Source organism: Anneissia japonica, unplaced genomic scaffold (assembly GCF_011630105.1).
Source record: "Anneissia japonica isolate Jap-2015-1 unplaced genomic scaffold, ASM1163010v1 scaffold287806_len661372_cov189, whole genome shotgun sequence".
In the NCBI taxonomy this organism is placed as follows: Eukaryota; Metazoa; Echinodermata; class Crinoidea; order Comatulida; family Comatulidae; genus Anneissia; species Anneissia japonica.
The window spans coordinates 464,422-478,715 of NW_022743067.1; the positions used below are offsets into that span (position 1 = coordinate 464,422).

Consider the following 14,294-nt stretch of genomic DNA (forward strand, 5'->3'; position numbering starts at 1 on the left):
TCTTTAACCTTTTAACACAAAGCTAGCCCTCTAATTGGAGACCAACTCCGGTTGTATATTAAAAATGGAACCAAAATACAGTGATACCACTCTTCAGTGATTTGTAAGCGCCACTCTCTAAAATAAATTACTCACCAAAACCGTCTGTTGCACATCAAACCTTTAAGACATAGCGCCACCAATAATATTACACAAAACACCAGTGACGTGAACTTGATCCAATGTCAGTGTTTTGTTTGAGGTAGTTTGAAAGTGTCAGAAGGTGAACAAGTTTTTGGCTTGTTACTCGTGTGGTAATTTGTGTTTGTATGTAAAGGAAAATTTAAACTGCGTTCCATTGATTGTATTTTTTCCACAGTGAGGATATACGCTAAAGAATACAATAGGACTCCAATGCTCTCTGTGTGATGAGGTATGTTCAACCCGGCCTGTTTTAAATTCTCTTATGTTTTTATTTTCTGTGTAGTGATTCGAATGATCACATGAATATGATCGATTAGTTTAGTGTGAAGATCTAAACATAATAGTCATAGTGAAACATTCAGATTTTGACATATATTACACAAAAATCTTGTATTTTGTTTCTCTGGATCTGTTTTAAATCGTATGCCATTCGGAATACAGTCTCAGGGGATTGCACTTTATATACGCCTATTCGGAAATCGTTATTGTTAGTTTGTTATTTTTGTGGTGGTATAATTAATGCTGCTTTTCTGTAATTCTATATATTTTTAGAGCTAGACAAACGCATTTTATTTAATGACGAAATAAATTAATTTTTGAATGTATGTTTATATTAAATTATAGGCCCTATCACGATTTCAAGCGTTTTGTTGCTGCGCCTGTTACGATGCCTCTATACAGTAGAGGCATATACAGTACCTCAATTAGTGTGGGTACGTATAATTACAACTACAGTATGACACGGGAAAGGAAATAAATCCATTAAGTATAAAAGATTTCATCAATTGTTCACGTGCAATGCATTTTTATCCTGTTTAACACTCAGTACAATTCTGTGATATATTTTAGGCGTATATCCTGTTTTTTGTTTAATATTGTGTTTTCAGTCGTTTAAAAAACCGCAAATAATTATTAAGGTTTTATAGAAGGGCTTCGTAACACTATAGATACGACAGCTTGACGCGTGTCGATTTGGGGTAATGAACCAATTATTACCGTATATTACTCGTCAGAGTTATGCTCAATGATGTTAATATTATAATTGTAATTGCCGTATGCAACAGTTAAGTTGTTTATTGTTATAGAAACTGTTGTCTACTCGAGTATACATTCGTATCGCATTGATTAGTTCACTTTTTTAAAAATTAATTTTCATAGCATTTAAATATATCGCTCTGTTATTTTTCCTTTTCTTTCCTGATTAAGGCTCAATCAATGTTATTAAAGACAGGCGTACTACAGTAAAATCAGGAAACCTCTAAAAATGTCTTAAAAATGAAATAAAAAAAGTTAGTATATGATCTGTGCGTGTCTCTGAACGTTTATCTTTAATTGAGGAAAAGGTTTGACGAACAAAATACCTCACCTGTTGGTCAACTTAGCCTAATGGGACACTACCGTATATACTGTAGGCCTATCGCTACCCTGTGAAATTATAGCTGTTTTCTTTCCCTATTGGGTACCATTGTCTATTTTTACAGAGGCAAACAAAATGTGTTTTTGCAGCCTTCGAACGAATTTACGATCTTCTGTAAACTATGGTGGACCCGGGGGAAATTCTGTCATTGAATTAGCTGAACAGGAGAACTATTAAGGGTTCATTGTAGCTGAACAATAGCTAAACTAAGAATGTAGGGTGAGTGAACGAAATGAAAACTTCCGATGGAACAAAAGCCTCTTTCTGTCAGTCAATTGAATATTAAACAATCGTGAGTATTTTGTTCAAAATAAACATCGTTGCCATGTATTTCTCTGTATTTATTGATCGAAGAATATAGTTAGATGATAGAACCGTGTTAGTCTGGTAAACGTATAAATAAAAACACTACGTCTATCAAGGCACTGTATAAAATAACTTAAATTATATAATACACAAGCCAACAGTCTATGCTGGCTTCATCAGGTATAATCGAAGAACAAACATTTTTTCTTTGCTACATGTGTCATAATAAATGTAGCCTATTTAGATGTATTGTTCTAGAATAAATTGGGGTGAAGAAATGAGCTTGGAAAGAGGCATATAATATATTCCAACATACCATATACAGTACAGTAATACAAAACAACTGAATCACAAAGAGAAATATTTCTAAGCTAACCAATGCCGCGCTGTTGCAAAACAAAATTCGAATATGACTTTAAAATAAATGATTGTCATATTTCACATTGCGATAATACGAATTATCTGCCTGAAACTATTCACTGACATCTGTCAGATATTGAATTTCACTGGCCTTTTGACACTTTATCTGTTCAGACAGATCAAGTTGTATATCATCGTCTCAAGCCGAAAGTAATGATGAATATAATTGTACAATATTGTGCATATTTATTATAACTGGCAAAACGCACTAGGTCTATGGGACACATTACATTTATTTTTTTTATAAGTACTGATACTACTGATATTGATAATACTTTATTCATCATAAAATAAGTATTTTGGAAAGACCTACCGGTACATTGTTAAAATTTAAGACAGAATATTGAGACACTCTACGAGATATAGGCCTACTGTATTATACCGGATCCATACAGACCTTATACGAAAAGCATTGGTCAAGCATGAAGTATAGGTCAAGTAATTTGGAATCTCGAGTGACCACTCAAATAACTCAATATAGTGTGGCATTAGGTATATTATTATCCTCCAAAATCCGAGTTTACTTGAAAATTGACTGTCTTTGAAAGTTCCCCCTTTGGCGTTCCATAGTGGTTGTGCTAAAATTAATTACTTCTTATCCATTTATCTCTTCGTTACAAATATTATATTCTTATATCCTTGTTTTTTTTTTTGTGTTTTTTTTGTAATTTAATGGTGTTGAGATGAGATTGTATAATACAGTGTTTTACATATTGAATACAATGTTTTTGACGATTTTTTCGGTCATTTTTTGGTATTATTGTAAGCCAACGTTTCATTGCTGAAAATATGAAGGTGATCCTAAAAATAGGACGCAGAAAGAACGTGTCATCAGATAAAGGTCGCCAAACGTAGTTTTTATTGCTAGGAACAACCCTGTGACTTAGTGCACTGTTGATATCCGATTTTCCTTGATTATTGCTTTAATTGACTTTACCTACAATATCAATTTGCGGATTTACAATCCGGTCGTAAAACATGTCGTCTTTTTTCTTGATTATAAATAAAACAAGTTTATAAAGCATTGATTTATGTTCCTTAGTAGTGTCACCCAGTAACAAGATACAAACAAATTAAATCGATCCGTTTATTCGGAGAAATTTTACTCTAGTAATTGGACTTTATATTTTCATATGGCTATATATACGTCAGTTTAAGAGCTTTAGTACAAAGCAATAATTACAACACAGGTGTATCACATCTCTCTGGCGGGCACTCGTTTTAACTGACAAATTTGTTTATAGGCAGACTGGTGAATTGTTGATTTACGACCTACAAACATTAAAATGTTATCGGTTATAATGTCATCCATCTTAACAACCGATACAATTTTAAACGCAACACGACCGAGTCGAGTTGGATACAGGTAGATTGTAGACAGTAGGCCAACTACTCAACTAGGCGACAACTACAATATTATGTTTTTATATTTACATATTAATAACGCAATTGATTGTCACTAGAGATCATTGAAAAACAATCATCTCGATCCAATACTTAATAATATTAAATTATTTTTTGAATTATAAGAAACAAATATAAATAAGAAAAATAAATAAATAAAATTAACAATGAATAAACAGAGATTAAAACCAAGAGTCATGGTTTTGTTAAATTGAATGAAAATACACCCCATTCAACAGTAGTAAAAAACAATTCATCGTTGAGGTTTAATTTCTACATGAAACACGGTTTAAATAATGAGGAAAATTCATTCGCGGTAATTTTGTCTGATCTTATTATCGAGTTCATGGCTGGACCAAACGCACATCAATTAGGTTTTAAGTTTGATTGGCATGTTTAATGCTTGTCACCATCGACATTGTGACCTGTCATTATTGTCACCCTCCATTTTGAACTCACATGTTGGTGAAGGTAATAAATAAAATCTGTTGTATTATTTTGTCCCATACGTCCGGTCCAGTATGGGACAATCACCTCCATGGGAAATCTCTTGATAGTCACAGTATTTTATTACTGAGTGCGTGTTAAGACGTAATAAATATATAAAATGAAAAGCAATGCCACAAGTACGACAGGCATTATTTTATCACCAAAAAAATGATTTAGAATGGGAATTATTTTCTTCGTTGTCATAAGTCGGTGAACATCCCATATCATAATGATAGCATCGATGTACATTAGTTGTATTGCTAAATTATTATTAATGAATACTGGGAGGAATAAAGAAAATACAATAAAAGTCTTACACAACCGGAATTAAACGCTCGAGACGTTATTGTCGCCATTAAACAATGTCATCCGAAGAACAGCACTTATGGAGGAATGTGATTATTAGTAGGCCTATGATGACAAGTTACAAAATGGACCTTTCAGCTAATACCCGTCCACTGGGTACAGTTGCTAAGCTGTTGGACATTAAACAATAGTAAATGTATGTGAACGTGCAAATATGTGGGACATGCGCGTACTCCTTAATATTACGCATTCTGATTGATCAGATTGGAAAGGAAATACTGATATTAAAATACATTCCAATAAGACAGATCAAAACAGTTGAAAGAGGAAGCACAAAGTTAACATTTTTCCCCTAATAATATAGGCTTACTGTAATACCAAGACCGCGCTATACTGTAATTCAATAAAGAAGAAGTTTTTGGACAATAGTACAATAGCAACAATGATGGTAGTCAACAGTAGGCCTATTAAGAAGTTGGCATGGGACCGTAAGGGCGGCTGAGAGGTAGAGGCTTATGATGGTAGGCAACAGTAAGGCATTGGACAGGCGGCTGATTGGTGGAGGCTGATTGGGTTGAAATGGGAAAGTGAGGGATCACTAGCTGGAGGAATGGATGAAGAGACAGCCTTCAAGGTGATTTTTCACACTTCTTGAGTTTTTCTCAGTAAGTTTGTTTCAGGCGGGGGGGGGGGGGATCTTGAGCAACACCTCCTCCTTAAGCCCTGACCAGACTATCAAATTTTATTTGACAAAAACATGCGACATGCCTAAATGATATCATCACATCATGACCATATATAGACACATCATGACTATATATGGTCATACAACAGTTTTTTTGTCAACGGAAGTTTGATAGTGTGACAGAGCTTTATTAGATACGCAGCGCATCGTCCAACGAATAGACTGTGGCCCTGTTGATTATAATTACTGATGGTCGTTTTCCTAAAATGGGAAATTAAATTTTATTCCCACACAATTAAATTAAACGTCAAACCGCTGTGCGAATCGAGGCTGTCGAATAACTGAAAAGATTGGATCTTGATATATCTCACTATGCGATACAGCAGGAGCGATTGAGAGTAACAGCATACACGCTTAAATATGTTTATAGGAATTTTCAGGCTGATTTACAGACGTTTAGTACAAAATTCTTTAAATTGATTCTACCTATGGGTCTATTGAAAATAGTCTGTGGAACCAATAACTTGAAGGAACAGTATTTATGCATTTTTAATTGCCAAGGAAAACGCCTTCTTGTCATACTTTTCAAGAGTAAACTTACTTCTTCGGGCTACTTAAAAATACAAAGTACGGTAATCAATATATATTGTACAGGATGTTTTATTCACAACAAGAATGAAAAATTTCCTTTTAGTTTGTACCTTTATATAAAACATTTTTTTATTGTGTTTAGGTTGATGTCAGGCTCCGGGGGAAAACAATTTTTTGATATGTAGTACAATGTACATCTTATTTTTAAAAGACAAAAATATATATTTGAAGAAATACTCGCGAACGGTTAACGGCATACAGATTTTTGAATATTTAAAAACATGGGGAAAAGGCGCGTAACCATCTTTTCTCCACATTTTTCCCTCATTAACCGTTCCCGAGGTTTTCGTGTTCTTAGTGTCTTATAAAGATCAGTTGTTTTACAACATCAATTTTATTTTTTTTTCCTCCGGAGCCTGACAATAAAACAATACTACAATAATACTTAAATTCTTAACAAAACTATGCTAATTATAATAGGGCCTATCGTAACTTTATTTTTACAGCTTGATATTTGACTTAACCTTGCCAAATTGCAAGTTTTCATCAACTCAGTTGTAGGGCACTTTTAATGAATGCATCTGGAATAACTTCTTCTGAGTGAATAATAATTAGTTGAGTTTGAGATAACATGATTTTCTTCATCTGGATTTTAGATGAGATACCGTAATAACATAGGCCTATGTGGACAGAGTTTAACGATGGTGTCGTTCGGATTGTTACTTTTGCGTCATCACTTTTGCGTATTCACGCGTTTATCGACTTGTCGAGATTTCACGGCGATTTACTTGACCTAAATACAATGAAAAGGGCAAAAGTCGTGCCGTTTTTCTCTCTGTTATATTTAATTCATTTCCATCCTTTGAGTGTATACGAAGAAGAATTCTCCCACTGAGTATGTTGATTCAGTAGACATCCAAAACAAATATCTAGACAGAATGGGCATGCCAATCAAAGTATGGGTCCGTAGTTTCTTAGGATACCGTACGTAGTCCTGTAAAGATCGCGACAGGACATTTCATTTATATTGGCGAAGGACAACAAGGGTATGACTGGGAAATATTTTGATATAGTAAACCATGTGTCAAGCGAACATATTTTTTCGCACAGTGTTATTAGCCCTAAATTCTGAAGCTATAGGCCTAAACAGATTGTGTTATCAGAATAATTCAGGATTTTTCGAAATCACAGGGAAAACATGTAGGCCTTCGTCACAATATAGTATTAAGGTGGTTACTCCACCATTTGCAACGACTGTTGCTAAAGGCAAACGTACTTTAAGTAATTTACATATGCCCACGTTACACGTTTATCAAACCCCCAACATTCGCTCTAGGGCCTACGCCCTTACCATAGGTTTACTTAAGCCTAATTGAGAACTATAAAAAACAAAACAAGAGGATCGTTTATTGGAAAGAAATCTACATTTCTTAAAACCTTGTTGATCATCGTCTAAGTCATAACAACCCCTCGGCGGATTATCCAACCAACTATAGGTGGCTGCACGTCACACCTGAGGACCCATCTGACATAAAATCTGTGCTGCAGGAAGATCCTCCACCAATATTACATGAAAAAGATTGAGTGTATTGAACCCTTTTCTGTATATTGCTGACATGTAGGGGAAAAAAACTTAGGTTGTTGAGACAGACTATTATATGATCATACAAATATTTTTAAAAACGTTAAACGCAATCGGTGGTGTTAAACAGTGTTTACAGTGCACCAAAAATGTTTAAACAGAAGTGCTATGCTCAATGCTTGAAGAAATCTAATACTGTACCTTATTTGTTTGTTTATATTATTTATAAAGTACTTATAACTACTGTAACATACAACTTAATAAACATGTAACTTGACCTTACAAAAATCGTTTCTCTATCGCTACAAGGTTTCCATAAAGTAAAAAAACATTGACCGATCGTAAAACTAGTTGTCAGTAATATTGTTCCGCCAATTTTTCAATATAAGAAATGTCTTTTTTATTCACACTAGTAATAAATTGAACACATTTTTAGAATGTTGCACTCTTGTTGAACCATGCAGATACAAGTGGAACTGCATCTGTCAAAAAGGCAAACGGATTTAATTATGGCTAGATATTCGGCATTACACAAAGTTATCCCTTTTTCACTACGGTAACAAACTGTGGCCAGTCCTTTCTTCATTCTCCCCTATAGTAAATTTAAGTAAGAACTTCACTCATAATTACACCTCAGAGAACCGGGATACGATGTAGAAATTGTAACCGTCTTGCGGTAATGCAGTGATATAAGTTTTGAACGCTAAAGAAGAGGAACCTGCGATTGTGCCTTAACCGGGATTTGAACCGGGGAACATATGCTGTCTAGGTATTCATATGCCTATGTCAATAGGCATAAATACATAATAACCATATTCGACAATGCATCTCGGAGCAAGAACGTCCATATCATAGTGCCAGATCCTATTAGATTGTATAGAGTGCCGTCCATCATTCTTCATGGAGCTATAAAATCTAATTTTGTAGCTCCATGGAACTACACTACATTATTAAAAATAACGTCTCATATTGGTAGAATGATTTAAGATTCATAACATCTATCGTGTCACATGTCATTGGCATTGGCATTGACTCGATCGGTGGATGGTACATTAAGGAAACATTAAGCAGTGGAATGTTCATTCCTAGTAGGCCCTACGTGCTACTTAAAATGTTATCAAATTTCAAGCACTGGAGATAATTTACTGTCGCTCTATGCTATGCTTTATTCATATAGAATATATACAAGGAAGATAAGTTTTACATTATCTCCCTTTCTTTAAATAGCCTTACAGTCTACAATATACAATGTAAAAATGTCAAGTACGGTACTTTGAATTTCCTCTCGTCTGTTGTTTACTAAATATTGGTATAATTCTTGTCTTTTTGAAGATTTCAATAAACTCTAGTAGGCATATATATATATATATATATACAGTATATATATATATATATATATAAAAGCCTATATATATATATATATATTTATATATATATATATATTGAAATCCTTCCAACTAACAATATACCGTTAACAAGCATTTCGAATAACGTGGATTTCCTCTAGGCAGTCAGTTGAAGAGGAAAAGATATGACATGAAATATGATATAAAACCAATTATCGGTAGCAAATAGCCTATTTAAGCTAAGATTGCAATCAGAAAACGAACGAAGCTACTACTACTACCAGTCAATTAAATATGATTACAAAGATATGCATGACGTCATACTGGGTTGGATAACAATCGCAATCTCAAATAATAATTATATAAAGTGATGGACCCAAACATAGTCCTTAGTAGGCTAACAATAACGTATTGTCATCGTATATCAAACGTGTCAAATCGTAATGTCGGAAAATTGGGTGTAAGTATTTTTTTCTTCCTCCGTTGCGCATGAATTCCGGTCTTTTATTGTCGGATGAATTCCTCAGTTAAAAAGTTATATATTAACCGTCATGTTATTGAACAAGCCTTGTAGTAGGCCTACTATGTTTGTTTGTAGTTTGGACATACAGTAAGCATTAACTTGTTTGAATGAGTACCGATGATAAAGATGGTGGTGGTGGTGGTGGTGATGATGACGATGACAGATGATGGTAATGATAATGATAATAATTATGATGATAATGAAGGATGATTGATGAGGATGATAACAATGCCGAGGATGATATTAACGATACGATGACTGAAGAATGATGATAAAGATAACGATGTTGATGATAATGAGATTAATGGTTTTGATAATGATGAGGATAATAATTCTAACAATAGTATAATAATAATATCAATATGCATAATTAAATTAAATGGAATTTACATCGGTAGCAGTCACACTTAAGAATAACAACAACTAACTATTAACAGCTTAAACTATTAAAAAACCACTTAAGCCATCATAACGAAAAGTAATAATTGATTTAAAAGTAACAATTGACTGGTTTTTATATCAGACTATTTATCCCGTGCTAATTCAACTATATCTTTACAGAATTTATCAAATGCTGGTATAGCACTATTAAGCTCAAGGTCATGTTTTAAAGTGGGTAATCCTGCCACCCTAATGATCCAGTGGTACATTTCAATTTCAATTTCACCGCTTTGACACAGGGTAACAGCAACTTTTAGTGACCAGTTATTTCTTTCCACCATTTTACATGTTCCGACATCTTAATTGTTTTTGAGGTCTGCTATGCATTAAGTGTTGCTCTATATTTATAGCGTCCACAACTACTTCATCTGGCTATAAATCCCATATGAACCTAGCTATCGGGTGTGTAATATTGGTCTATGGCATAGCTGGGCATAGTGATGGAATTTATGAGATTATCGAACTCGATGACCTTCTTAAATACTTCTGATTGACGATCTACAGACCATAAAACAAATTGTAACTACAGAGGGCGCATTAGTAAGATGATGGCGTATAGCATAGTTCCTAAGAGAGGTTTTGCAAGCTTACGAAAACGTTACGTCATCATTTTAAGTAAATTCACCTCATACAGTAGCATATGTCATAACGTAGACGGCTTCTAAATGAATCAACGACATACAACTCACATAATATGTATTGTTAAGAATGTAAGGCTGGAATGACGATAATGAAGATGACGTTATCGTTTTTGTAAGGTTGCGAAATCTTCCTAATAACAGTCTAAGAAACAAGGGCGTCTTAAGTTTCTATTACCAAGTAATAACAATTCGAATCAATATGCTTTACAGCCGTCAAGATGGCAGCCGCCGATGGTGATTGAAACATCAGAAATATGCCCTATGTACAGTGTTTTTAAGTGTATCGCTATCCCAGTTCATAAACGATGAGAACTTTCTGTATTCCGACAAAACAACATTAAAAGGTTTTAAGTTTTGACCTGACCGACGCCTGCATTTGTGTTTATTGAGGAGTTTATTTTACCTCGATGTTGGTGAATTTAAGTAGATATCTAACGTGTAAATATTTATACGTTATTTCGTTTTGTATTCTTTACACGAGAAGTACGTTCATGTTAAGACACCGTAATAAGATCCATATGCTATAGCCATTGACGTTTACGGTATTGTTGAATAGTTTGAAACGCATCTACAAAACAAACGCCATCTATCATAAAGCATACATAAATTTTTTATGTAAACATTAAACGAAACTTTTAACTACCTGCTTTCATTTTTTTTTCTTTTTATATTAAGGAAAATGGGGAACTCGACAGCTTTCACTATTGCATTATCTGTCTTCGTACTTCTAAATGTTGCGACAAAAACATACAGCAGGACACGGTCGAAAGAGGGACCTGTTGACACTAGGAACGGAGGAAAATTGACAGAAGAGGAAGATAAGATACGTTTTTTCAACCCAGTAGATATACCAAGTCCATTTCGTTTGTATGATTTGAATAAAGACGGTGTTGTTACACTGGCAGAATTAGCGAAGGCGACAGATACCACGCTCGAGGATGCAAGAGGTCCTTTCCGAAGTGCGGACTCCAATAGTGCGTAACATTTTGTAATTGTGTTGGGTTAAACTCTGTCCATACTATGAAATGTTATGTGACACATTTATGTGATGTGCCCACATGGGCGTGATGATGTCATATCATACCCTAATGTGGTCAAATCACAGTTTTATGTCACATAAAATTTGATAATGGGAACAAAGCTTTACATTATAAAGTATAGTCTTCTATCCTTTCATTGATAGACATTAAAAAAATGAAATATTAAATCGTGAAACATGAACATGTTATCAAGAGACGAATGCAGTCATTGCTAACTGAATATATAGAACGCCCTCACGGTCTCGCGAAGTGATCTGCTGTGTTGATGAGCTACTTTATGTTCTGCTTTAAAATATAAAAAATATTATTCCATTTTATGTTAGCTAACTCCAAAATTTAATTTTCGAAATTAATCAATTGCATTTCTGTAACAGGCTCCGGAGGAAAAGAAATGTTTGATATATTGTACAACTGATTTTTTCTAGGACACAAAATCGTGTATGACGAGAAACTCAGAAACGGTTAATGAGATACATATTTTTGAATATTTAAAAACAGGGGAAAAAGGGGTTTTCCGCAAGTATTTAAATATTAAAATATCTGTTTCTCATTAACCGATGCCGAGGTTTTCGTTAAACAACCCTTGTTCTGTCTGAGAAAAATCAGTTGTACAAAATATCAAAACATTTTTTTTCCTCCGGAGCCTGCCTTTAACATGTTCTTCTTCCTTTAAGTTTCCGCCTTTATCTTATTGAAGATTCTGCAACTGTACATGCTTCATGATTGCTTGATTCGTTTGGTCTATTTGATTATTTTATATGTATGGACGCATCGTAGTCCTGGTGTGTACCTCCACTGATTGCAAAGTGAGAGCTTTAAGCCCTGTTCAGACTATGAAATTGTATTTGACAAAACATGCGACATGCCTAAATGATGATGGCATCACATCATGACCATATATAGGCACATCCTGACTAAATATGGGCATACAACAGTTTTTGTAAAAGAAAATTTGATACTCTGGATAATAAGAAATCTTAAGTATCGAAACGAATGATCAAACCTCAACGAGGAGAATGCGTTGATTAGGCGAAATTTGGCAAGTGCGCCACCTTACGATGACTATGGCGTAGCTCTATTGAAACTCAAATGTTCGATACAGTATTCTGAAGCATTTAATTCATTTATTAAAAATTATTATTGCTTTTACAGGTGATAAGAAACTAAGCTATAAGGAGTTTTTGAGGGCACCGTGGATATTCCGTGCGGAGGATGTGATTGATGAAGAATCTTGGTCGTTCGTTGAAACTGGACTTAAATAAGTAGGTCTAGATGACTTGCGTGGCATCAAACGACCAATCTGGAATGAAATAATATGACTTAACACACAACACATAATATTATACGTAAAATGCTACTGTATATATCTTTAACTTGAAGGCTTTTCTCCTGCTTGGTAACCCCGGAAAACAAACAATCTATATTTTTCTAACCAATATTTTTCTTATTCTTCCCATCAGTGAAGAGTCGTTTCTCATTGACTTACAGATACAAACATATAAGTTACTATGAATATTATGTCTAACACAATGAAGAAAGCAGTAATTGGAGTGAGCCAATATGTGACAAGTTCCTATATTTGAAAACAAGTAAACAACATGACAATTTCGTATAGAAATGCAACATTGGAATTAATTAGGAAAGGCACATATTTGATGTATAACGTATTTCTTTTATGTACTATTTTAAGCTTAATAGTTAAGTGTACTTACTTCTCGTGTAAAGTGCTGTCCCTTTTAAAATAAATTAATACAGTAATGCTTAGACTTATGAATATTTTACCTCTTATAGTTAAAACTGTTATAATAATTTTTCAATTAAACAGACAATAGGGTTGATCATATGTGCAGCGGTGGCGCCAGGATTTGCCCGACGGGGGGGGGGGGCGAGAGGTTCGACCCCCAGCCGGGGGTCAGATTCCCCTTTCCCCAACGAAAGCAAAGTGGGCGTGGTCGAGCTTCGATTGAAAGGTTTCGAAAGTGGTCCAGGGGCGAAGACCCGAAAATGTTGACAATTTAGGGGTTTCAAAGGCTTATTTAATCGATTTTAGAGTCTATTAATATGTAGAAAATATTTATATTTTCTTTTTCTCCCCAACCGACAAGGGACCCTGCACCCCCCCCCCCCCAGAGCCATATATATAAAGAGTTGCGACATTCTTGGTTTGCGAAAGTCACGTGGTACACACCGTCCATTTTGTGTCATGATCTTCCCGATGAACACATGCAAAGTATATGAGTTACGTACACTGCATATTCATTTCACCCACTTAATTGGGTTTACAATTATATTATTTTATAATTAACATCACTTAGTATGGACAGCGTATTAGAATTCATATATAATCGAATATTTGCGCGCGTGCGTGCTCGGGTAAATTCCGTGCTCGCGTAAATTATTGGAATTAATTGGATTTTTTTTCATTTATCGTTAATTCGTCACATTTTAATCAAGTTTTAATTAACGAAGACTGAAGACCCGACGTATTTTAATTAATTGTAATCTTTTCTTTTGTTTTAATTGTTTATAATCTTTTCTTTTGTTTTAATTGTTTATAATATATATATATATATATTTATTTATTTAAATTGCGAGACCTATCTCCTGGCCTAGGCCTATATATGGTAATTATACATTATAGGCCAAATCAACATTTGTATATTATAGGCGAGCTATTACCGTACGTTACAACTAAAAATTGAATTAAAAAATATATATATATATATATATATTATAGATAAATCTAACGGAGAGTTAAATAGGCAATTTAACCATTAGGATGCGTACCACTACTTAAGTACAAATAGTGTGAATGTCACTCCAAAAATAACATGGCAATTTTATAATTACTATAACATTATTTTGGAAACGACGCTTTTAAAACAGCAGACACGCTCTAGCAGTGTGTTCATACACATCT

At 34.2% G+C, this 14,294-nt stretch overlaps 1 protein-coding gene across 1 annotated transcript; it reads left to right on the top strand.

Annotated features, from left to right (window-relative positions):
- Positions 1–236: 236 nt before the first annotated feature.
- Positions 237–12,728, top strand: LOC117119344. Its single transcript, XM_033264132.1, has 3 exons — positions 237–412; positions 11,010–11,308; positions 12,527–12,728. The coding sequence occupies exons 1-3, from the start codon at positions 408–410 to the stop codon at positions 12,634–12,636; spliced, it is 414 nt and encodes a 137-aa protein (XP_033120023.1). The 5' UTR covers positions 237–407; the 3' UTR covers positions 12,637–12,728.
- Positions 12,729–14,294: the final 1,566 nt, after the last annotated feature.